General features: G+C 43.4%; 1 protein-coding gene across 1 annotated transcript; it reads right to left on the bottom strand.

Annotated features, from left to right (window-relative positions):
* Window positions 1-733: 733 nt before the first annotated feature.
* LOC137753872 (zinc finger protein 543-like) lies at window positions 734-18,301 on the bottom strand. The gene is given in 6 exon segments (XM_068529285.1): window positions 734-927; window positions 929-2,613; window positions 3,153-3,296; window positions 7,104-7,199; window positions 15,247-15,373; window positions 17,836-18,301. Coding segments are annotated over 6 exon segments (2,187 nt in total). The 5' UTR covers window positions 17,866-18,301; the 3' UTR covers window positions 734-822.
* Window positions 18,302-27,365: the final 9,064 nt, after the last annotated feature.

Genomic DNA, 27,365 nt, shown 5'->3' with positions numbered 1-27,365 from the left:
AAGAAAAAATAAACAAGTAGATTAAGTATGAGTGTTAGGTGGTTAAAGACACATGACACAGTATGTTTTCAAAAAATCAGTCTTAAATATGCAGTAAAATGGGCCCATTCATACATACATCTTTATCTCCTTAAATATGAAAGTATTTCATAAGTCAAGGCTTCATATTTCTCAAAAAAACATATGCTACTCAAGGATAGAGACAATGTTGTAGAACAAAGTTGGCTTTCAGTAAATGTTTTCAGACATACCCTCAACTGTCTAACTCTCCTGACACTGGACAGCAGCGCATGTATATTCAAGACAAATAAAAGGAACAAGGCCCTCTGATCCCTGCAACAACACTCCCCTTACCTCACATAAACTAAGGAAGGGATGACAAATTGCCACAGGCTCATCACGGAAATCTGAAAGCTGTGTTTGCATTTCTCTCTTTTCTCGTCTCCTCCTCTTTTATTTAAATATCCCTGATATAATTTTGTAGTGTAAACTAAGGAGAAAGATGAGGCTGAGGGTTTTGCTAAGTGCACAATAAAGATTGGATCACTCTCCTGTGTGAATTTTCAGATACAGAATAAGTTTCTAGGCTGAGGCCATTTCTAACATGACTCTTTAGATGACAACTGATATCCTGCAATAGCTTTTCTCATGGGGAAGAAAAATGAGAGGTTTCTCTTTGGTATGAATGATCAGATTCTGAGTAAGATGTCTCCTCTGGCAAAAGATTTTCCTCAGTCGTTACATGCAAAAAGTCTTTCCCCAAGAGGAGTTCTTGAAGACTGACTGAGGATTGCCCACTTGTGAAGGTTCTTCCCACATCTGTCACAGTGACAGGGTTTCTCCCAGTATGAACCCTCTGATGCTGAGTGAGGGATGAGCTGCGACTGAAGGCCTTTCCACACTCACTGCACTCATAGGGCTTCTCTCCAGTGTGGATGACAGAATGTCGAATGAGGCTTGTGCTCCAGCAGAAGGTTTTCCCACACTCCATGCATTCATAGGGCTTCTCTCCACTGTGAATCCGCTGGTGCCTGGTGAGGCCTGACCTGCGGTTAAAGGCCTTCCCACACTCCATGCACTCGTAGGGCTTCTCTCCAGCATGGATGCTGATGTGTCGAATGAGGTCTTTCCTAGTGCTAAAAGCTTTCCCACATTCTTTGCACTCAAAAGGTTTTTCTCCAATATGGGCCCTTTTATGCAAGATGAAAGTATAGCAGTAGGTAAAGGCCTTTCCACATTCAGTGCACACATAGGGCTTCTCTCCAGTGTGGATGATGGCATGTCGAATGAGGTTTGCCCTTTGGCAAAAGGCTTTGCCACATTCCATGCATTCATAGGGCTTCTCTCCACTGTGAATCCGCTGGTGTCTGGTGAGGTATGACCTACGGTTAAAGGCTTTCCCACACTCCATGCACTCATAAGGCTTCTCTTCAGTGTGGATGCTGAAGTGTCGAATGAGGTCTGACCGATTGCTAAAGGCTTTCCCACATTCTTTGCATTCATAGGGTTTTTCTCCAGTGTGGGCTCTTTTATGTAAGATAAAAGTGGAGCAGTGGGTAAAGGCCTTTCCACATTCACCGCACACATAGGGCTTCTCCCCGGTGTGACTCCGCTGGTGCTGCTTGAGGTGTGACCTGCGGTAGAAGGCCTTCCCGCACTCAAGGCACTTGTATGGCTTCTCTCCGGTGTGGATGACATAGTGTTGGATGAGGTCTGTGCTGTCACAAAAGCCTTTCCCACATTCATTGCATTCGAAGGGTCTCACTCCACTATGAATCTGCTGGTGCCAGGTGAGATGTGATCTGCGGTTGAAGGATTTTCCACACTCCACACACTCAAAGGGCTTCTCTCCCGTGTGGATGATGTAGTGTCGAAGGAAACCTGTCTTATCTCGAAAGGCTTTCCCACATTCTTTGCACACAAAGGGTTTTTCCCCAGTGTGGCTTCTGTTATGTAAGACTAAATTGGAGCGGTGGGTGAAGGCCTTTCCACACTCACTGCACTTGTAAGGCTTCTCTCCAGTGTGAATCCGCTGGTGCCTCGTGAGGTGTGACCTGCGGTTGAAGGCCTTCCCGCACTCTGTGCACTCATAGGGCCTCTCCCCGGTGTGGATCATGTGGTGCTGGAGGAGGTGTGTGCTCTTAATAAAGGTTTTCCCACACTCTGTGCATTCATAGGGCTTCACGCCAGAGTGAATCTGCTCATGTCGAATAAGGAAGCAATTCTTGTTAAAAACTTCCCCGCATTCCTCACACTTATAGAGGTGTTTCCCTTCATGTATCAAGGGTCCTTTCACTGGTCCATGTGAGTCACATTCATAAAGAATATCTCCTGGAAAGACTCGCTGCTGAACAATCCTTGAGTGACAACCATCATGTGTCCCTAAACCACCACGTTCAGGGCTCATTTGCCCAGAGAGCTTCTCCCTCTGGGGGTCCATCCCTGGTCTCAAGTGGCCTTCATGCATTTCCAGTGGCCCATCCTGATCCTTGGTTTGTCCCAACAGGGAGTCCCCTGAGGCTCGCTGAGTCGGTTGTTCCTGGGGTGAGACTTCCTCAGACAAGGCCAGGTGAGAAGGGGCAGGCTCTGTAGTGTCAGGTTTTGTGTTGTCACCTGAAGGGAGTACAATACACAAAAAGGCATATAAGTGATGGCAACATAGAAGAAACTAAATCACCATGTCAGTGAGAAGAAGATGAAAATAGTGGGTCTGTACCTGCTGTCTTTTCAAATCTCTGAAACCCAGGTGTGCAATTTCTTTCTTTTTGGTTCTTAGATTCTTGAAAATTTTAGAGGGAAAACCCAAAGGGACAGCATGGGCATGGGACAGAATGTCTGGAGATGAGGGGCAGGTAGACAGAGGAATGATGACACTGCGTGTGGTGAGTTTGCTCGAAGCCAGAACATCTCAAGGTGCTACAGGAAGCCAGCAAAGGGGCACCTAGTGCAGTAGGTGGGAGACAGGAAGAGGTCATGCAGGCTTCCCAGATGCGGCCAGACCTACTGACGTATAGAGAAAATGGGAAGGCCCTGTCAGCCTTTGGAAATAGAACGAACAAAGGCACAGAGTCTTCCAGAATCAGGGAACTGCAGTGCATGAGAGGATAAGGTTGGTGAGAGTGGAGCTCCCAAGATGGGATTAGTGTCCTTACCAGAAAAGATACTAAGGAGCTTGCTTCTTTTCTCTGCCATGTGAGGACAGAATGAGAAGGCTGCCATCTGCACACCAAGGAGCAGGTCCTCATCAGACGCCAGATCTGCCAGCATCTTGATCCTGGATTTCCCAGACTCCTGAACTGTGAGAAATAAACGTTACTTGAGTTGCCCACTCCGTGGCATTCTTGTTACAGCAGCCAGACTAAGACAGGGGGGTATGAGTAATGTTCTCATTCTGGAGTTTGGTGATGTTAAGAATATTATTTTCAAAAAGAAACAAATGAGCAAATAATTTAATTAATACATCAATTAATCAAGGTCATTGATGAATCAGTGATGACAATGTCCCCATAAAACCAAGGTTTATGATTAACTGAAACCTGTACCTGAGGTCCACTACACAAAAGTTAGAGGTCACATGAGTATTATGGTTAAGAACATGGTCTCTGACCACAAAAACCCTAGGCCCAAATTCCAAAAGAACGCAATATTAGCTTTGTGGCGTCTGGTAAGGCACTCAAAATTCCATAGGCCTTCATTTTCCTCTTCTGAAAAATAAAGCTAAAAATAGAGCCTACCTTGTAGGACTGCTACAAGGATGAAGTGAAACACTGCATATACCATGTTCAGCAGGGTGCCAGACACAGGGCAAAAAGTCAATCAATTAGCTTTAATTTTTTATTATGGGTTAGTCCAATAATGTATACCTGGGACCTAACTAGGCAGCATGTAAATTGGAGGTGTGAGAATGAGAATGTGTGGATTAACCTTGGAGAGCATTTAAGAGTAAAGAGAATGAGCCATGAGATGCCCCATGAGCCAACATTCAAGTGATGATCAGAGAGGGAGAATGAAGGTCCAGTGAGAAGAGGGGCAAAGAATCCAAGAGGGTCAAATGCTCAAACACGACACAGTCTGAAAAGTCTGTGCTGCGTCCTGAGCTCATATGGCGTGGCGGTCAAGAGTGCTGGCTCTGGAGCAGAACAACTCGACTCAAATTCTGCCTGTACCCAGCCAGCTAATGTTGGACAAATTCTTAGCTGTTTCCTGTCTAAGCTTCCTTGTCTGAAAAACTGAGAGGCTCTCAGTTTCTGCCTCATAGGCTGCTGTGAAGGCTAAATGAGAAAATGTCTGTAAAGCACTGGGCACAGTGCCAGGTGTGTTCAGTAAATTGTGGCCCATCGCTCATGATCGTTTATGGTTGTGCTGTATTTGAAGATTAGGAGCAAAGCAGTGACCGTGTAAGGAAGAGTTTCAGCGCTGTGGTGCAAAGGAACCTCCCTCAGACCTCAAAGAGCAAAGGGAACATTACCAAGAGCTGCCAAGGATAGGGACAGATGGAGTCTTTCATAGATGAATGGTGGGGATGTTAAAGGGGGCAGACACTCTGCAGAACTGTCTGGAGTTTCTATCAAAGCTGAACATACAGCTACTCCAGGACCTGACCTGCACACATACCAGAATGTATTCCTAATGGAAATCAGTGCTTACATGCACCAAAAAACATAACATGAATATTCTCAGCAGCATTAAGCTGAAAACAACAGGAGCGCCCATCAGAAGGGGAATGGATCAACGAAGGGCAATTTTTCACGCAATGAGATATTACACCATATTAAGAGTAAACAAATTCTAACCACAGGCAACCACATGAAAAGAATCTTAGACATGATCAAAAGAAGACATATATGACAAAGAGCATGCTATGGGGTTCAACAGTCCAAACTAATTGATGCCGACAGTCTAAATTGGGGTTACCGAGCACAAGGGGCTTATCGAGGGCGTGAGATCCCAATGAGATGCTGGAAATATTCTACATATTGACTGAGGTGGTGCTTACGTGGGTTAAACATACGCAAGCATTCATGAAGTTATTAACCTCTTAAGATTTTTACACAACACAGGGTGTGAGTTACACCTCATTCAAAAAGTGCAAGAAAATTTTAGTAAATGAGATGGACGGAACTCAAGCATAGACATCTCTTGCAAGAATGAGACAGCTTCTCCAAAAAGATGGATTTTACAGGGAAAGTAGAGTCAATGTCAGTGTGAAGCCATTAGAGAGACAGAAGCATTTTCTATTTACTTTCCCCGAGTGTGAGGCAACTGAGCATATCTTTATGTTACAAAAGAGGCAGAAAAGGTGAGAAGCAGCAGTTCCCTGAAAAGGTTTGGCCTAGACTCTGGTACATGAATTGGCCTTGGTCAGGGCTGAGATCTCCTCTAGGGAGGTGAGGAAGGAAGTTACACATATGAGAGAATTAGATGAATGTGGAAGGGTTTAAGGATCAAGCAACACAAGGATATAGGCTCTATTTTCTTTTTTTCTTTTTTAAGATTTTTTTGACATGGACCATTTTTAAAGTCTTCATTTAATGTGTTACAATATCGCTTCTGCTTTATGTTTTGGTTTTTTGGCTGCGAGGCATGCAGGATCTTAGCTCCCCGACCAGGGATCGAACCTGCACCCTCTGCATTGGTAGACGAAGTCCCAACCACTGGACCGCCAGGGAAGTCCCACAGGCTCCACCTTCGACATGAAAACGTGCTGAGGGCTCAGTGGCTGGGGGAGTGCTGAAGGTTGGGAACAAGATCTTGGTGGCTGCGGGGGCCACCGTGGGAGACAGGGCTGACTAGAGGCACAGAGGAGATGTGGGGAGACCAGCCAGGAGTGTGCTGGCATCACCCAGGTAAAAGCTGAAAACTTGGACCGAGGGTGTGGGGCGGGGGCATCTTGTACTGGTGGTGGAGGTGACAGACTCAGGAAGCGTGCATGCAAAACGGACAGCATTTGGAGCGCTTGGTGGAGATGGGGGTGTTGAGGAGTTGTCTGAGGCTGCACCCAGCCTTCTAACATGCACGGGAGGTGGGAGAAACGGGCAAGGTCAAAAGCCCCCTCTTAGGCATGTTGAGCATGAGGTGCCTTGAGGTTTAAGCAAACAGGAGGGATAGGAAAACTAGGGCAGGGGAGTGCTTCTGGGTGTCTGACTGACACTCAGAGTGTGGATGGATGGAGAAGGTGGGAAAGGGTGAGATACAGAGCATAGTTGGAAAGGCCCTGTTTACTTGCAGTTCAGAAGGAAATGTGAGATACTATCATTACTCACTAGCACTAATCCCACGTGTGAATAATACTAATAGGTTACTTTTGCTGAGCCACTCACTATGGGTCAGGCCCAGTGCGAAGCAGTTTCATACATAATCTATTACATCCTCCAACCACCCAACGAGACAGAAACGATTATGACTACAATTTCTCAGGAACAGACTGAGTGTAACTGACCACACTGATCAAACCATTTCATTCCTTTCCTTGAAAACACTTAGCCTCATTTCCCAGCCCCAGGAACCAAATGACAAAGTCGAGTATCTTGTCAGTGGAATGTGAGTGGAAACAATGTGTTGGAAGTGGGTATGACATTTTCCCTTCTCTGTTTTCCCTCTGCCAGCTGGAGGATGCCAGGAACCCTGAAGGTCTCACGCTGATGACAGAAGGTAGCTGAGTCACTGAATAACTGTGTGGTCAGAGCTCCCTACTGATCCACATCGCCCTTGGTTCAAGAAAAACACTTTTCGTGTGCTGAGCCATGGAGATTTTGGAATACACCTGTTAGAACAGCTAGATTTACCTTGGCCAAACTTACATACAAAGGCACAACGGGATCATGGAACTTCCCCAGGGCCACAAGTCTGTGTGGTGTGTCACACCTAGTTTTTAAGCCCAAGTACATGGAGCCAAGAGCCTGAACTTACCTGATACGCCCCACACCTCCCCAGGAGCAGTGGAGAGTGTTATGGGGTAGAGGGACCACAGGTTAAAAGGTTCCACAGATCCCACGCCTCCAGAGAGGCCACGACAAGAAAATTCTCACAGATTTTATAGTTAATGGTCCTCTTGCTGTCTGCAACCTGCTGTGATGCCCGCTTGGCCAGCTGTTGGCACTCACCTGGGCAGGAGCTCGGGGAGTGGCCTCTCTTCGACGTCTGTAACTCTGGGCTGTGCTCCAGTGGGTGGATCAGCTCTGGCTTGGGCATAGGACACCCTGTTCACAGAGAAAAAAAGAGAACATGGGGATTTTGGTGAGAAGAAAGAAACCTCTCAACCCAGACTGGGACTGCAGGATTTGCAAGAGACCTCGGAATGTAGCTGCTCCCATCCATGCAAACAAAATGCTGCAACTGGGAAACAAACTGTAAAAACACCATCCTTTGTCCCCGAAGACTGTAGACATTAGTGCTGGTTGCATAGACAGCACCAACTCCCTTTGATCTCCATCCCACAGAACCCAGCACCGTTCAGACGTACTTCCTGAAGACGTTTTCTAATTCATTCAAGTCAGGGACCTCAACCTCCTGTGCATCAGCAACACCTGGGGTGCCCAGCTACCACCACACAGAAGTTCAAACAAAATCTCTGGGAAGGGCCTGGGCATCAGATTTTAAACGCTCCCCAGGCGATAGTAGCCAACCTGGCAGGCTAAGAAGCCCTGGTCTCCATCATCCCACAAATGGCATCATCGGTATCTGAGGTAGGCAGGTTACCTACGACAGCCGCTCTGAATAAAAAGAAAGCTTTATTTCAGGAAGGGCTGAGTGACACCCTCACAGCTCCTGCCATCCAGAAGCATCTTGCGACTCCTGTGAGGGAACCAGCCTGAGCATCAGAACCAATGAAGCAAAGAAACAGATACCTGGGTTGGCACCCCCAACCTGGAAGCCAGCATCACCTCTGAGCTGCTTCTTAGATAATAAATTTCCTTCAGGGTGTAGACTGTTTGAGCTGGTCTGTCATGTATACCCAAACATACATCAACCAATGTGGGGGTAAAGACTGTAGATAAATCAATGGCAGAGGTACCAGGACCCACACAGAAAGCGCATCTGCAGATCCTGAACCAAAGCTCAGGATTTGTTAGTCATCACTAAGCAAATGTTCACTCCTGTCTGCTACATGCTCAGCACGGGGCTCAGGGACAGGGCAGTGGAAAGTGAAGGAGTCTTTCTTCAGCTGTCAGGAGTCACACTCTCTGCAACTGCAGGGCCTTTGCACGTGCTGTCCCTTCTAACTGGAAGGCTGTTTTTTTCCCTACTTTGCTCGTTCTAGATTACTCTAATTCTTTGGGTCTCAGCTCAAATGTCACTTCCTGAGAAGATTTCACTGAACTGTGGCTCCTGAGCCCAGGTGCTTCATCAATCTGCCATGTTGCCATGCAATTTTTAAATCCTAACAGTTAAGTCAAAACTAATATTTAGTCGACTTCTTGTTTCCAGTTCTGCCTGTAAGGAGCTTCCAAGTCGCCACTCCATCCTAACAACAAGTGGCAAGCTGAACAGACTGAAAAATCAACAAGTCGTCTTGGATCAATAACAGAGGGGAGGAAACAAGGTAAACTGCTATCCCCAGGATTGGAGACACAGGGAATACAGTCAGTCACAGCTTATAAGAGCAGAGACTCATGAGCAGAAACTGCCACAGGAACCAGCGCCAGGATAGGAAACCTGAACGGTAATGAATGGATTGGTGGAGGTTCAGTGCAGACAACTCTGAGAGTAAAAAAAACTCCAGGGGACGCAGTCACAGGCAGGCCCTCACAGTATTATGAGATTTCTCTCCAGAAGCTCAATCAAGTTCCCACAAAAAATAGAAGAGAAAAATCCCCTTGGGCTTCTGGCAGGGGGGAAGGAAAAAGAACCAATTCTGAAATATACCAGAGCACTCTGTCTTTAACCAGGCCTGTCCTCAGAAGAAAGTAGTTAACCAGAGCCTAAACTGCTGGGGTTTTATCAGAGCCTAAATGGCCTGGAAGAAGGGAAATACCCAACTCCAGTCAACTTTGGCCATCCTGTCCTACCTTAGTGGAGGAGATAAACACTTGTGACATTCACAGTCCAGAGGGATAGGCCCACTAAAAGACTGAGACCAAATCATAGAACTATAGAACACTCTTTCCCTCCTGCCCTGCCACTACATTTCTTTTTTTTTTTTTTTTAATTTATTTTATTTTTGACTACATTGGGTCTTTGTTGCTGCGCGTGGGCTTTCTCTAGTTGTGGTGAGCGGGGGCTACTCTTTGTTGTGGTGCGCAGGCTTCTCATTGCGGTGGCTTCTCTTGTTGTGGAGCGTGGGCTCTAGGTGCACAGGCTTCAGTAGTTGTGGCTTGCAGGTTCTAGAGCACAGGCTCAGTAGTTGTGGCACACGGGCTCAGCAGTTGTGGCTCGTGGGCTCTAGAGCACAGGCTCAGTAGTTGCGGTGCATGGGTTTAGTTGCTCCGCGGCATGTGGGATCTTCCCGGACCAGGGCTCGAACCCGTGTCCCCTGCATTGGCAGGCGGATTCTTAACCACTGCACCACCAGGGAAGTCCCGTCCACCACATTTCTAAAGGCCTATTTACAGCAGTTACTTTTGCCCAGTATATCATATGCAGCTATCAAAAAAAATTATGAGTCACGCTAAAAGTCAAAGAACACAATTTGAAGAGACAGAGCAAGCATCAGAACCTGACATGTAAGGGATGCTGGAATTATCAGATCAGGGATTTTAAATGACACTGATTAATATGCGAAGGGCTTTAATGAACAAAAGTAGACAGCGTGCAAAAACAGATGGGTATTGTAAGCAGATAGAAGGAAATCCTAATTAAGAACCAAAAAAAATGCTACAGATCAAATAACACTGAAAAATGCCTCTGGTGGACTTATCAGTAGACTGGACACAGCTAAAGAAAGAATCTCTGAGTTTGAGGATATATCAATAGAAACCTTCAAAACTGAAAAGCAAAGAGGACAAAGACTGAAAAAAACAGAATATCCAAGGACCACAGAACTATAAAAGGTGTAATATACAAGTAATGCAAATTTAAAAAGGGGAAAAAATGAGAAAAAGAAACAGAAGAAATACATGAAACAACAATGACTGGGAATTTCCCAAAATTAATGTCAAACACCAAACCACAGATCCAGGAAGCCAAGAGAACACCAAGCATGATAAATGCTCACTACCCCCACGCCTGTCCCCCAGCAAAAAAAAACAAACAACCACACCTAGGCATACCATTTAAAAACTACAGAAAATTGAAGCTAAAGAAAAAATCCAGAGAGAAGCCGGAGGTCAAAACAAAACATCTTACCTATACAGGAACAAAGACAAGAATTACATATGATTTCTCCTCAGAAATCACATAAGAAGAGAGTGGAAAGATTTAAAGTGTTCAGAGAAAAACCTCACCAATCTTGAATTCCATACCCTGTGAAATTATCCTTCAAAACTGAAAGAGAAATAAAGAATTCTCAAAGAAACAAAAATTGAAGGAATCTGTTGCCAGTAGACCTATCTTACAAGAAATGTTAAAATAACTTCTGTAGAGAGAAGGAAAATGATGTAGGTCAGAAACTCAGATCTAAATACAGAAAGGAGGAATACTGCAAGAGGAATAAAAGAAGGTAAAGTTAAAACTTTTAGTTGTCTTAACCAATCTAACAAGTAACAGTCTGTTCAGAATAATAACAGTAATAATGTATTCAATTATGCTTATGTACATAGCTTACACGCGCTTATATATATATACATACATACATATAAATGCTTATTTTTATATATGTATAAAATATATGTACCCATTATATATGCACTTACATAGTGAAACAAATGGCAGCAATGATATGAAGGATGGGAGGACAGAATTAAGATTATTTTGTTATAAGGTCTCATGTTACCAGTGAAGTGATATAGTGTTATTTGAAAGCAGACTTAGATTAGTTGCCCTTTGTCACATTATCATTTACATGAGCACTCCTACAAAATGAAATACTTAGGTATAAATCTAAGAAAATATGTACAAGATTTATATGAGGAACTCCACAAAACTCTGATGAATGAAATCAAAGAACAAAATAAATGGAGAGAGATTTTATGTTCATGGATAAGAAGATTCAGTACTGTCAAGATGTCAGTTCTTCCCAATTTGATCTATAGATTCAATGCAATACCAATCAAAATCCCAGCAAATCATTTTGTGGATATCCAAAACTGATTAAGTTTATATGGAGAGGCAAAAGACCCAAAACAGCCAACACAATATTGAAGAAGAACAAAGTGGGAGGACTGACGCTACCCAACCTCAAGACTTACAATAAAGTTACAGTAATGAAGACAGTGTGATGTTGGTGAAAGATCAATGGAACAGAATTGAAAGCCCAGAAATAGACCCACATAATACAGTCAACTAATCTTTGACAAAGATGCAAAAGCAATACAATAGTTAGCAAAGCTAGTCTTTTTAACAAATGGTGCTGGAACAGGACATCCACATATAAAAACAATTACCTAGACAGACCTTATACCCTTCACAAAACTTTACTCAAAATGGATCACAGATCTAAATGTAAAACACAAAACCATAAAATTCCTAGAAGATATTATAGGAGAAAACCTAGATGACTATGGGTATGCGATAACTTTCTAGATACAACACCAAAGGCATAATCCATGAAAGAAATGATTGATAAGCTGGACTTCATAAAAATTAAAAACTTCTGCTCTGCCAAAAGAATGAGAAGACAGGACTTCCCTGGTGGCACAGTGGATAAGAATCCGCCTGCCAATGCAGAGGATGAGGGTTTGAGCCCTGGTCCGGGAAGATTCCACATGCCGCGGAGCAACTAAGCACGTGCACCACAACTACTGAGCCCGCGTGCCACAACTACTGAAGCCCACGCGCCTACAGCCCGTGCTCCACAACAAAGAGAAGCCACCGCAATGAGAAGCCCGCGCACCGCAACGAAGAGTAGCCCCCGCTCACCGCAGCTAGAGAAAGCTCGAACACGGCAACGAAGACCCAACACAGACAAAAAAAATAAAATAAATTAAAAAAAAAAAAAAAAAAAAAGAATGAGAAGACAAGCCACACAGTAGGAGAAAATATTTGCAAAAGACATATCTGATAAAGGACAGTTATCCAAAATACACAAATATCTCTTAAAATTAGAAAGTAAGAAAACAAAAATGACCCAATTTTAAAACGAGCCAAATACCTTAACAGACACCTCACCAAAGACAAGAACAAGGACCTTAAAACACATCTCACCAAAGACAATATACACACAGCAAATAAGCATATGAAAAGATGCTCCACAGAATATATCATCAGGGAAATGCAAATTAAAACAAGATACCACTACACAACTATTAGAATGGTCACGGGACTTCCCTGGTGGCGCAATGGTGAAGAATCCACCTGCCAATGCAGGGGACACTGGTTCGAGCCCTGGTCTGGGAAGATCACACATGCCGCAGAGCAACTAAGCCCGTGAGCCACAACTACTGAGCCTGCACTCCAGAGCCCGCATGCCACAACTACTGAGCCTGAGTGTCACAGCGACTGAAGCCTGCGGGCCTAGAGCCCATGCTCTGCAACAGGAGAAGCCACCGCAACGAGAAGCCCGCACACCACAATGAAGAGTAACCCACGCACTGCAACAAAGAGTAGCCCTTGCTCGCCGCAACTAGAGAGAGCCCACACGCAGCAACGAAGACTCAAAGCAGCCATAAATAAATAGGAAGGAAGGAAGGTCAAAACGTGGAACACTGACAACACCAAATGCTAGCGAGGATGCAGAGCAGCAGGAACTCTCATTCAATGCTGGTGGGAATGCAAAATGATACCACCATTTTGAAGACAGTTTGGTGGGTTCTTAAAAAACTAAATATACTTTCACCATAGGATCCATCAACCACAGTTCTCGCTATTTACCCAAAGGTGCTGAAAACTTATGTCCACATAAAAACCTGCACATGGATGTTTACAGCAGCTTTATTCATAATTGCCAAAACTTGGAAGCAACTGAGATGTTCTTCAGTGGGTAAATGGATAAAGGATGGTAAATCTAGACAGTAAAATATTATTCAGCACTAAAAAGAAACATGCTATCAAGCCATGAAACGAGAAACAAATGCATATTACTAAGTGAAAGAAGCCAATCTAAAAAGGTTACATACTCTATGATTCCAGCTATATGACATTCTGGAAAACACAAATGGAGACAGTAAAAAAGATCAGTGGTTGGTGAGGGGGCAGGGATGAATAGAGAGGACTCTTAGGGCAACAAAAAAATTTTGTGTGATACTATGATGGATACACGTCATTATACATTTGTCCAAACCCATGGAATGTACAACACCAAGAGTGAACCCTAATGTCAACTATGGACTTTGGGTGATTATGATGTGTCAGTGTAGATGCATCAACTATAACAAATGTACCATTCTGGTGAGAATATTGAGAACGAGGGAGGGTATGCTCGTGTGGGGGGAGGGGGTGTATGGGAAATCTCTATACTTACCTCTCAATTTTGCTGTGAACCTAAAACTGCTCAAAAAAGACAAGTCTTAAAAAAACAATAACTATTTATAGATGTAACCATATTCTAAGGACTGTGCCAAGCAATTTAAATGCATTAAAAAAACTGAATTAAGTTTATGAACTAATTTAGAAATGAAATGACATAAATATTTAAAATATTGAGTCTTTTCATTCAGGAACAAGGTAAATGTCTTCATGGATCTAAGTCTTTTTTAGGTCCTAAGCAAAGCGTTATATTGACCTTCTTGTGGGCCTTGCATGAAAAATTCTATTTTAGGATTTCCTTATAGCACCCACATGAAGTACATACTGCAATAAGCACCATTTTATAGATGAAGAAACAGAGGCTCAGGCAGATAAAATGATTTGCTGAAACCATGGACATGATGAATGGCTGAGCCAAGATGAAAACCAAAGTCTAGTCATCTCTGGCATCTGGCATCTGTATTTAACTACAAAGCTACACAACACTGTTCCAGAAAATGCTGAGTCCAAGTGTAGGGTGATGACCATGACAACAAGGACGACGATGATATCATTAATAGTAGCGACAGCAGCAGGGGTCACAACTGCTAACCCCACACACAGCCAGGCGTCAGCACGCACTGTTCTGAGCCACTCACCCTCACGACACACGTGTGAAGTAGGTACTGTATTACTTCATGAGATACTACCTATGAGATGACTGACATACAGAAGCGTTCAGTAGCCTGCCCAGGAACACACAGCTCATAAGCAGCAGAGCAGGGATTAGACACCAGGGGTCTGGCACCAGACCCTGGTCTCCCAAGTGCTACACGAAGAAGGAAGCAGCAAACACTTCCCCGTGGGAGTCAGCAGCCTCAGACCAAGTGGGCTGTGGTGGTGAGAGGGGGGCATGAGCAGAGGAGTCAATCCTCAGGAAACAGGGCCAGAGGAAGGAGCAGACGTGGAGACGCCAGAATTCAGCATTTCATGAACTACTAAAAATAAAAACTTGGGTTCGGAATCCCACACAGTGATTTGGTCAAATAGAGACATTTGCACGAACATCATATATCATTTATTCTTATCAACATTTCACAAAAGGACGGACAAAAAATGCAAAGGAGAGCTGTTGACAACCAAGATGTGCCTTTTAAGTTGAATGGATTAAGCTTTAGGAGGGACTCACAACAACGGCCCTATTTTCCTTACTTGCTGAGGACAGCGTGCTGGGAGAATTAAATGAGTAGAGCATGAACAGAGAAACAAGATAAACATACAGCAAGAAATAGAGATGAGGAGGAAGTGGGCCTCAGAGAGCAAGGACTTGCTGACTACCTCCTTCTGCAAAATAGCTGCGGCAGAAAAAACCACTGTGAAAACAAAGTGACACGAGCAGGCCCACGAGAGAAGGCAGAACAAGAGACCCAGAAGCCAGGGCATAATCATGCTTCTCTAAGTCGCTATATCAGTCCCTCAAGGAGCCCAGCAGGAATTCCTACCTTTGGGTTCTGTGAGACACCCCCATTTCCTCCCAACACATCCTTCTCCTTTGGTTGTGACCAAAGGCAAACTATGTTTCTTGTCCAACCCTCCCTAAGTGAGATACAAGGAGACCAGGCAGCAAGAGTGAGTCCAGAAAATAACTGAAGCTGTTGGGAGGAGGGTAGATGGGCTACAGAGGGCTTCCCAACCACCAGGCCTGGAGCCAGAGGACAGAATGAAGCAAATGACAGGTCCCACATGGGGAAGTTGGGAAGGCCTTACCCAGAGAGACCAGGAGCCCGCAGGTCTCCAGCATCACCTCCTGGTACAGGGTCCTCTGGGCGGGGTCCAGCTGCCCCCACTCCTCCCGGGTAAAAGTCACGGCCACATCCTCATAAGTAACAAGCATCTGGAAAGTCAAGCAGAGGCAGTTGTGTTGGTCTTGGGGCTACTGATGGAATCAGAGCCCATCTCTCTCCATGGCAAAGATGCAGAGACCAAACAGCCCCTGAAGGCTGAGCTCTGTGCTGGACTCCAGGAGGCAGACACTGCTCTAGACTGATCACAGCAGCGTAGCCCACAGAAGCCTCCTAGGCAGGAGCCGACGGAGAATGACACGAGGTCAGGAGCCTCCCGCACAGACTGTGAGGCACGGAATGGTGAGGGTGCTGAGATGTCAGACAAATGGGAAAGAATAACAATGACGACAAAAATAATACCAGTAATAATTACAGTAACAGCACCCCAGACTCACTGGTCCTCACTGTGTGCCTGCCTCGTGCTGAGGCATTTACATGTCTTGTTGAAGTGTCTGAAAGTCCCCAGCTCTTAAGTCCCACCCACTCCTGAGGTTTGAATCCGAAGTCCTAAAGTCAGCACTTGCCTGCTGTGTGAACTTGGGGGCCTCGCTTAATTCCTCTGAACGTTGATTTCTGAATCAATACAATGATTCTCACCGATAACAGTTATGAGAATTAAAGAAAAAAGAAACACGGGGTGACTGGCCACAGCCGGTGAGGTCAATGCCGTTATCATCTTCATGTCAGTCAGGAGACCTGAGGCCCAGGGAGCTCTACCAGTTCACCCAAAGTTTACATGTGTTGTGATCAGAGGCAGGATTTAAAAGCAGGTTCCTCTGGTCTGAGGTCTAACAGCATAACCATGACCCACTGGCAGAGTAAAACCACAGTTAATGAAGGTGTGAAGCATTTTAAATAAATTTCCCAGTTATATTCATTTCAGCCACCGCTGAAAATAATTCTGCAGACGTGGGCAGAGGAGCAGATTCATCATCACCCACCTCACAGGAGAGTCACCTGAGGTGGTGGTACCTGCTTGGGAAGTGGCAGGGCCTGGACCAGCTCCTGCTGCCATGTGAACCTTGGAGACTCCCAGGGAGAATCCACAACGAGTCATCACTTCTTTTTTCTACCTGAGGCCTGACAGCATGTATCCCGGAGGAAAGAATACTCCAGGGACCAGGGAATAGGAACTGCTGAGGACACTGGAGGCTGTAGCCAGGAGAACAACAGCCTTTGACTGGCCATGATGTCTGTCCTGGCTGAGCAGGATGGAACATTCAGCCAACGGCCACACCGTCTGGCCCTCCCAGGACACGTCTCAGCAGATGGGGGAGTGGGGAGGATTCTGGCAATCGCAAAGACCCTCTGGGGGTTCCTTAAACAACCAATATACCTTTTTTTTGGTCCACACTCTTCCGCCTGCTGAAATGCCATGTCCCTGGTTCATGCCAAGACTGCCTACCGGAAGGAAGCCTGCATGGCTTGCAAAGTTTACTTTAGGTGTCACCTCCAGGCATCCCTCTCCACTGTTCGTAGAGAAGAGGGTAAAAATACAGGCTGTGGTGGCGACATACTGGTTGTTAGTTTCTGCTACTTAAGAACTGCAGTGAACTTGGGCAGGAAACTGAACTTCTCTGAGTCTCAAGTTGTTCTTGTACAAAACAGTGATAATAACAGAACTTAGCTCTGAAAAGGTGAGGATTACATGAGGTGATATATTATGCCTGTCTACCTGCTAACAGCAAGGACTCAATGGAGGCCGGCCGGCTATTATGGTTCTTTTCTCATTGTTTTCTCTTTGCTCCCACAGCATCCTGGACAAATTCAACCAGGAATTTTGCCAGGTTCCCTACACAAAAATGCCAGAACACAGGCAACAGGAAGGGGCCATTTTAAGCTAACTGCTAGAAAAGGCCTCTTCAAATAGGAGACATCTGCGCAGAGGCCAGAAGGATGTGAGAGGGAAGTCCTGCAAAGATATAGGAACAGTGGGACTTCCTTGGCGGTCCAGTGGTTAGGGCTCCATGCTTCCACTGCAGGGGGCGCAGGTTCGATCCCTGGTTGGGGAACTAAGATCCCCCAAGCCCTGCAGCACGGCCAAAAAAAAAAAGATACAGGAACAGTACTCCAGGCAAAGACCAGTGCAAATATAAAGACTGGGGGCGGGGCGGGGCGGGGCGGGGCGGGGCGGGGCGGGGCGGGGCGGGGCGGGGCGGGGCGCGGGGACAGAGAACTTATGGTCAGGTTGGTGTGTCTGCAGAACAGTGAGCCAGGAAAGAACGGAAGGTCAGAGGAGGTCGGACGGGAGGATGGGGAAGCTGGAATTCTAGAATTTTAAGTGTGACGGGAAGGAAGGAAGCATCATTCATCCTTCACGCACTGATGAAACACCTGTCGGAGACCCAAAACTGTGGTAAGACCGCGGATAAAATAACGAGTCAGCGTCACTTGTTGTAAGTAAACGACGAGGACAAAGAGAAACCCAATGGCTTACTTAGCCTCCAGCCTGCCCAGGAGCCCTCTCCGAACCAGCGGAGAAGCAGCAATGCCAGCAATATGGTCCACTCACCCGCGCCGGGTCCAACCACGCCGCCGCCATCACGGGACCGTGAGGAGAGAGCGGGGCCGGAGAGGCGGCTCCAGGATTCAGCCGCCCGCCTCCTGCCCAGAGCGGGGGGATGAGGGGGTTGGGGGGGGTCACCTCAGCCGACGGTCGCACTCCGAGCCTCAGTTTCCCCGGCGCAAAATGCGCACGAGGCCCAGGCCGTCGCGTCAGAGCCGCGGGGACGGGGTCGGGGCCCCGGCGGGCGCTCACGGGACACTCCCGTACGGAGGACCCGGGGCGGGTGTTGGGCTCGTACACCGACGCAGAGGTAAGACACACCCTCCTCACTGGCCTGCCCAGCTCGGGGCTGGGAAACGCACCCGGCCCATCGCCACAGTCCCCACAGCCCCGGAGGACCCAGCCGGCGCAGACAGATGACGCGGCCTCCAAATGGTCGGAGGTCCCGCCCCCGCCGGCGCGGGCCGCAGGAAACCCCCCCACCCCGTCCTGGGCCGTCACTGGCCCAGCATCGGCGCAAACACGCGGCGCTCAGCCTTCTGGGTAACGTAGTATTTTTCCCCCTGCAAACAACCAGGTGCGTGGAGCAATTTGCCTCAGAGCATCAGTGAAAGCAGTATTTCTGGACTGTCTCCTCAAACACCATGAATGGTCTCTATCGGTGGAAAAAGACTCCCAGACTCCCAGATATTTTCTGGCAAGGAATGTGAAAAATGGGTCCTGACCCTGGAATTCTGTCACCTGCTCCTTCCTGTTCATCCCTAGTGTCACTTTAAAGCTCACTGTGTAGAGCCCTGTAGGCCACTGTAAAGAAGTCGTAATATGTTCCCTGTGTGTTCTAGAATATAACCAGGAATTGTTTAATTTGGTATGTTAATATACACAGAAATGGGAATGATTGTCATGAAGGAAGAAGTTTATGCTCACACATTCCTAGAAACAGGAGACAGGGCACATCACAAAGGGCCACGAGGGGAGACCAGGATGGGTCAGGAGGTAAGAGAGGTGAAGAAAGCATGGTCCAGAGCTTTTATTTTGTTTTCAACAGGAAAGACAAGGCAGGGTAGGATAAACAGTTTGGTATTGGCTGGTTTGAATACTGTCAACAGGCTGTGGAGCATACGGGCTGACCTTATTTGCCCAGCACAGGCCCTTAGATGATGAGAAATATAGTCTCCTAAGTGTACGAGTCAGAAAGAGGAGGGGTTCCAATTTGGGGCTTTGGGTTGTTTAATTTACACATGAAAGAAATAGCCCCTAAGAGTAGTTTGTTACCTCTAAGAATTGGCTAGTCCTGAAAGGGGCAGTCTCGGGAATTTCCTGGCAGTCCAGTGGTTAGGACTCCATGATCTCACTGCCGAGGGCCCAGGTTCAATCCCTGGTTGGGAAACTAAGAGCCCACAAGCCACGCTGTGTATTTGGGGACCTCAATTAGTTGTCCTTCGCCATTTTCAGAGGTGTGGGTCTATGAGAAGGGCATGTAGAACAATCTCTCTAAAATACCAATCCCACGGGAGATAACTGGGACCTTACTAACACCATCATCCCTTGAATACCTGCCTTCTACTTGCTCGCCTGGACAGCCCCTCCTTGGAATTGCTCCTTGCTCTGTCCATGACTTTCTACCTTGTTGCAACTTAAAGATCACATCTGGCTTGATGCACTGACACCCTGTTCTTTGGAAGTGACATAAAAATGGCCCATTTGGGGCTTCCCTGATGGCGCAGTGGTTAAGAATCCGCCTGCCAATGCAGGGGACACGGGTTCGAGCCCTGGTCCGGGAAGATCCAACATGCCGCAGAGCAACTAAGCCCGTGCGCCACAACTACTGAGCTTGCACTGTAGAGCCCTCGTGCTGCAACTACTGAGCCCGAGTGCCACAACTACTGAAGCGCGTGTGCCTAGAGCCCGTGCTCTGCAACAGAGAAACCACCGCAATGAGAAGCCCGTGCACCTCAACGAAGAGTAGCCCCCGCTCGCTGCAACTAGAGAGAAAGCCCACGTGCAGCAATGAGGACCCAAAGCAGCCAAAAATAAATAAATAAATTTATAAAAAAAAGGAAGAGGAAAAAAAAGACTAAAAAGGGGCGTGGGGCACAACAACAACAAAAAATATATGCTTAATACACGGATCTCCAAATTAAAAATCACAGCAGGAACTGAATGAATAAGCATTTTCATAACTCTAATGAAAAACTGATGAACTCATAAAAGTGCTAACAAAAGATCAAGATGAAAAAAAATTACATGGGACTGAGTGAACTGATGAGGATGAGTATAATTTTTGTGACTTTCTGTTTGAATTAAAAAAAAAATCCCACAAGGACTCAGAGGCAAAGAATATACAAATCAATTTTCACTGCAAAGTAAAGGAGCTGCTACAGTGGAGGATTACTGGACTGAATGTCAATATTATGACATAGTATGAGTGTGTTTCATGTTTGGTAACTGCAATCATTGTTGCTTTTGTTGTGGTCGTCCATGTACAATGCTTGATGTCAGTCTATTTATCTCTTGTAAAAATAAAATACAGTGTGTGTGTGAAAAAAAAAAAATCACAGCAGACAGAAATTTCCTTCAAGTCATCCAGCTGGTTAGAACAAGGCCAGGAAGTGTAACCAGGTGGTCTGACTAGAAGGTCCATGCTCTTGACACTGCTCCAAGGAAGGGAAAATAGTGCCCATTTACAATTTAGCTTAGACCATTCAATTGTCAGGTGTGTAACATACCTGTGAACAGATTACAAATCTTTAACCCTCAAAACTCAAGGATGACGTCTTTGAGCATTCCAGAGGCACCTCAGCATCCGATAACTAAGACAGGAAAGGCAGTCTGCGGGCCAGAGTATGAGTACAAAGGGGAGAGGCAAATACTCCCAGAGATCAGATTCCTACAGATCTCCAGCATCACGTCTCTGTAGAGGGCCCTCCCGGCTGGACCAAATGCTCCCATACCATCTCAGTAAAACTCACAGACAGGTCCATGAACTTAACTAAGCCTGCAACAACACACCCTTTAATCTCCAGTTATGCACATTTAATGATGTAGGAATTATTATGACCCCATGTTCTTTAATTTTCTCTTTGTTGAAGTCAAAGGCTAGAAGTTTCAACAGTGGGAACAAAAAGTAAATGAGAAACTGTTGACGTATGTGCAATGGAAATACACAGCATTGACCTGGTCTTTACATCTTTGTACAAATAAAGGGAATATTTGCAAGTCAAACCACTGACGACTTATCTAAATAGACACAGATTTATTGAGAGGCAAGATTCTTTCTCACCAGACATTCTCTATATTTTGTCATCACTAAATTAAATCTTGACCACTATGTAAGAATTTCCACTCTGACATAACTGATTGTTTTCGTTACAGTGATTTACATGTATATAAGCCTTCACCTCAAAGCTATGACTTATTTCTTGTTGTAGCAACTGTATTTAATATTTGTTAAAGAAATTTGAACTTCCTGAACATTTAGGTATCATTTAAGTCACTGTGAAGAAGAGTTAATATAGCATGCTATCCTTTGAGCTTCAAAGTTTGCCCTTGGCTAAAGTTTGGGGACTTAGATTTCGGGAGACTTCCTATCATTCTCAGAAATGATGAATGGCTCAGTGCACCTATTGTTTGTGTAAACACGGTGGCTTATGCTGCTAACCTGCTATGCTTCTGGAGGTCTAGAATTTTGTTATGCTCTAGACAGAGTGCCCAATAAAAATCATAGGCACTGAGGTTCTAATAAGTTTCCCTAGTAGACATTTCACACATGCAGTCATAATTCATTGACAGAACTTAAATTAAGCACTCAGATTTCCTAAAGCTTGTCCCTGGCTTCCTGTGGACTCCAGTCCTTGTATCTTTTCCCTTGACTGAGATTGCTTTGTATTCTTGTGCTGTCATAAACCATCGATGTTGAGTATAATATGCTGAGTCCTTTGATGCTTGCTAGTAAGTCATAAACCTGGGTAGCCTTGAGGACTTTCAACACAGTCATTCATTATGACTTTTAAAGTCTTATAGATCTGTCCATAAAAGCCCATATAGTTTCTCTTTGTGGTCAACATATGTCATATACTGTGCCAACTATACACACAGTTTTGTGTAAACACTGTGAGGGAGGCAAACATAAAAATACACTACTGTGTGTGGCCATTCACTAACACACACATATACTGTCTACTGAGGAAAATAAAAACGTAAAATGAACAGAATCAGACAGTGGCTGGATGTGAGGATGACGAAAGAAAAATGGCTGTGAGGTGTCTGGCTTGGTCAACAAGACAGAAGATAGTGGAATTCACTGAAACTGTTTTTTCAGGCACCTCAAACACAATGTCTAAAACCAAATGCCAACCTTAGCCCTTTTCTACTTCCCTGCTTCCTCAAACTCAGAGATTATCTATATTTCCTACAAAGTTACAAGAGATGATGCAACCATTGAAGACTGAGTTTGGTTTCTCACTCAAACTGAAAGGGTGGCCAAGATGTACTATAAAATGAGAAAGATCAAATGAGTATTATTTGATCCGTTTTAGTAAAAATGAATAGTGACCAGGAAAACAAAGATTCATACTACAAGAAGGAATCTAGGAAAGTGATAAGGGCATGGACTCTGCAGCCAGCCTAAATGGCCTCCAATCCCTAATCTCATACTTTGTAACAACTGTACAATTTTGGGCAAACTCCTTAATCTTTCTGTTCCTCAGTTTTCTGATTTGTAAAATGAGGATAATATTACCTACCACATAGGCTTGTTGCAAAGGTTAAGAATTGATGTGTTAAAACATTCAAAACAATGGCTGATATACAGTAATACCACATGTTTGCTTGTTCTTAGAATTATTATGGGTGCATCCTCATGGTGATGGTCTTGGCCAAATGACACATGCATTAACTCAGTGTATATGAATACACAGAAGGTGTGGAAGTATGAACAAAGGGTAACAGACATGAGAAACATTCAACCTGGAGACACAGATTTGGGGGAACTCTGTAGATCACTGAGTATAAAATGCATTGAGTGGGAATTAACTCACTCATGGAACACATCACAAGTGAGACAGCAATGGCCTTGGATGGACCCTGGGAAGCACATTGTTTAATACATGGGCTGAAGACACAGACTCTCTGAAGAAGAGTAAGAACTCACAGAAACCAGGAAAGGACCTTCAAGTCAGAGAGGTGGGCAGCAGTCCAACAGTGGTGGGAGGGCGGGAGGAGGAGAGAGGACAAAAGGGAACTTTGTGAGACCTGCTTAAGTCAGGCAACCGTGGTGGAGGTCATTCTTTAGTTGTCAGTGGAGCGAAAGGGACATGAGGGGGTGAGGACAGGCAGTGGACAGAACAGTCACACAGGGTGTATCTGTGAGAGAAAAGAGAAGGGCAGAGCTCAATGCGCATGTAGGGCAGAAAGTGCCTGGGGGTGAGGAACACAGGTATAGATTGTGAGGACAGAAGGGGATTCAGAGGGAGAAGTTAAAGACCAAGAAGTAGAGGCACAAAAGAAAGACACAGGCCCTATACAAGTTGGGGAATATGGGAGAATGTGTTCAACAACAAGGAGGAAGACTGAACCTGGAAGAGGAGTAGCCCATTCTCCTTTGAGGCTATAACAAGCCTTAGAGAGCTCGGAAATTTTACACACAAATCTTCCCTGGAGAACACAACTCTGAACAATCTGCAGGTTGCCCAGTTTTATTTTCTTGAGAAATATTTGTGGATAACAACACAGAAGACGGCAGGTCTTCCATTCCTCCAGATACTTTTGGATTTCTATTCCAGTATCAAGATAAACCACCAGAGAACCACTGACTTTGGACTACACAGTTTTGCTTGTTTTCTCAGAGTCCTTCTTTGGCATCATAAACTAGGCAAAAGAACCAAACGGAAATCAGACAATTGAAAAATTCAAAAACCAAAACGAAAATTCACTGGATGAGCTCAATAGTAGATTATATATGAGAGAGAAGGAATCAGTGAGCTCAAAGAGAAATCAATGGAAATTAATCAACGTGAGCAACAGAGAAAAACAGACTGGGGGGAACAAAAAGATGGGAGCCTGAGAATCCTATGGAACAAGAACAAGAGAACAAAGGGCTGAAAAAACTATTTGAAGAATAACTAAAAATTTCCCAAATTTGCCAAATGGCATACACCACAAAATTTGAAAAGCTGAGCAAACACCAAACAGGATAAGCCCCCCAAATTTTATGGCAGGTTACATCATAATCAAACTTCTGAACTCTATATACAAGGAAAAAACACTTTCAAAGCACTTGACATAAAGGATACATTACAGATAGGGAAATAATGAGTCAAATGGCGGCAGATTTCTCAACTGAAACAGATCAGATTTCCCATCTGGAAGACAGAAGGAAATGACTTACTTGCCTTTCAAGTACTAAAAGAAAAGAACTGCTGACCCTGAATCCTATATCCCACAAAAATATCCTTTGGGAATGAAGGCAACATAAAGACATTTTTAGATGAAGGAAAACAAAAACATCTGTTACCAGAAAATCTACAACAAAAGACAGGCTATAGATGTTCGTGGGGCAAAAAATTTAAAAAGAAACTGTTAATGGAAGAAACTTGAGATTTCAAGAAGGAAGAAAGAACAATGTAATGAGTAAAAGTAGAAGTAAACAGACTGTGCTTCTTCTGAGTTTTGTAAAAATTGTTTGACAGTTGAAGCAAAAAGAACATCATCCAATATGGTGTTCAGTATATGAAAAGGAAATACTTAAGACAATTATATTAAAAGAATGGGGAATGTAAAGGTACCCAATGGAAGTACGGTTTCTATGTGTCAAAGTGCTAAAGTGTTGATACCGTAGGCTGTGATAAGTTATGTATGTACAATACCTAGAGTAACCACTAAAATACAAGAGATATACTCAAAAACATCACAGATATATCAAGTGGAGCTCCTAACATTAAAGGAACCCATAAGAAGGCAAAACAAACAACAAAAAGTACCCCCTCAAAACCAAACAACAACAGAGCAACAAAAACATCATAAAATGGTAGTTGTAAGCCCTAAAAATATCAATAATTATTTTAAATTTAAATGGCCTAAATATACCAATTTTAAAACAGAAATCAGTAAGATGGATATAAGAAAATGAGCCAAGTATATGCTATTCACAATATTCACATATTACATTATTTCAAATGTAACAATATAGATAAGGTTGAAAATAAAATTACAGAAAAATATAAACCATGCAAACATTAACCAAAAAACTCAACAGTGGCTATATTAATATCAGATAAAGTATACTTCAAAGCAAACAATTTTAGAGGAGCACAAAGAAAGCATAATGATAAAAGGGTTATTACACCAAGATGACATAGCAATCCTAAATGTGTATGCACCAAACAACAGAGCTTTGAAATACATGAAGTGAACACTGACAGAACTTAAAGGAGGAAGAGACAATTCTAGAATTAAACTGCAGGACTTCAACACCCCTTTCTCAGCTGTTGATAAAAATACGAGGCAGGAAATCAGCAGATATAGAAAATCTGAAAAACACCATCAACGAGCAGTATCTGGTACATACATATACAAACTCCACCCAATGACAGTAGGATACACACTCTTTTCAAGCAGCCTTACTGAACATTCATCAAATATCCTGGGTCATAAAACAAACCTCAAAAAATTTAAATAGCCAAATCAAATGTAAAAGAAATTAAAAGAAAGCACAAAATACTCCAAACACTGCGAAATTGAACAACATACTTCTAAATAATCCATGGGTTAGACAGTCTCGAATAAGAAATATTTAGAACTGAATGAAATGTAATTAGAATGTAAGACAAGAAGCTAAAACAGTACTGTGAGGGAAATTTATAGAATTTAATGCTTACATTAGTAAAGTGGAAAAAAAAAAAAAACCCTCAAGTCAATAACCTAAGCACCCACCTCAAGAAACTGCAAAGGAAAATACTATTAAAGCAAGTATTAGAAAGGATATAAAAAAGACCAGAAAAAAAAATAATTCAGTGAAATTAGGAAAAGATAGAGGAAAAAATTATATAAAGTGCTGGTTCCTTGAAATAAAAAAATTGATAAATGTCTAAGAAGACTAACAAAGATAAAAGAGAGTTAACACATTTCCAATAATAGGAATAAAACAGAGGCTATAAGTACAGATTCTGCTGCCGTCAAAAGGATAATAAAGGAATACTTTAAACAAATAAGAAAATTTAGATGAAATGGGAAAATTCCTAGAAAAAGATAAACTATAAAAACTTATCCAATATGAAATAGATACTCTGAATAGTTCTATACATATTAAATAAAATAAATACATAATTAAAAAGCATCCAAAAGAAAAATCTCCAGGACTAAATGGTTCACTGGAGAATGCCACCAAACATTAAAAGAATAAAACCAATTCTATACAACACACTGTCTTCCGAATAATAGAACACCTGTTAACACATGTTAGGAGGCCAGAATCACCTAGACACCAAAACCAGACAATGACAATAGAAAAAAATATATATATATAGAAAGAAAACTACCTATCATTGTCACTCATGAAATTAGAGGAAAACTTCCTCAACAAAATACTAGCATATTTAATACTGTAATATAATATATAAAAATAATTATACTCCATGACCAAGTGGGGCTATTGCAAGGATACAAGGCTGGTTCAACATTCAAATCTCAAATGAATGTAATACATCATATCAACAGGTTACAGAAGAAAAAACACAGGATTCTATCAACTGATAACAAAAAAAGCATTTGACAAAGTTCAACACTCATTCACAATAACAAAAAAACTCAGTAAATTAGGAATATGGGAAACTTTCTAAACTTGATAAAGAAAACTCTATGAAGAAAACTTTACAACTAACACCATAGTTAATGAAGAAAATCTGAATGTTTTTCCCCTAATATCAGGACCCAGGCAAGAACATGTTTTCTCACTACTAGTATTTAATGTCATATTGGAAATCTTAGCTAGTGTAGTAGGACAAGAAAAGGAAATAACAGGTATACAGATGGGAAGAAGTAAAACTGTCTCTAATTGCAGATGATACTTCTATGTAGAAAATCCCAAGCATTCTATCAAAAGAAACAGCAAGGTTGCAGGATACCAAAATAACATGAAAAATATACATATTTCTGTATACTACCAAAGACTGTGTGGAAATTGAAAGTTTAAAAATCAATGCCATTTATAATTACTCAAATAAAAACAATACCTATATATAAATCTTATAAAAATTGTACAGGACCTATTACTGAGACTTATAAAATAGTAATGAAGTAAATCAAGCCATATCAAATAAATGTACAGACATAATGTTTTCATGGATTGGAAGACTCAAAACAGCAAAGATGCCAACTCTCAACAAATAAATCTGCCAATTTAACTCAATTTCTATCAAAATTCAATACAGTTTTTTTCTGGTAAAAACAGAAGCTTATCCAAAACTTTACATGGAAATTCAAAGTAATGAGGAGTGTTAATCAGTTTTAAATAAGAAGACTGAAGACAGAGGACTCAC

This window comes from Eschrichtius robustus, chromosome 19, assembly GCF_028021215.1.
Source record: "Eschrichtius robustus isolate mEscRob2 chromosome 19, mEscRob2.pri, whole genome shotgun sequence".
Classification (NCBI taxonomy): Eukaryota; Metazoa; Chordata; class Mammalia; order Artiodactyla; family Eschrichtiidae; genus Eschrichtius; species Eschrichtius robustus.
Note: the sequence above shows the minus strand (reverse complement) of the source record. Positions and strands in the feature narration are given on the sequence as shown.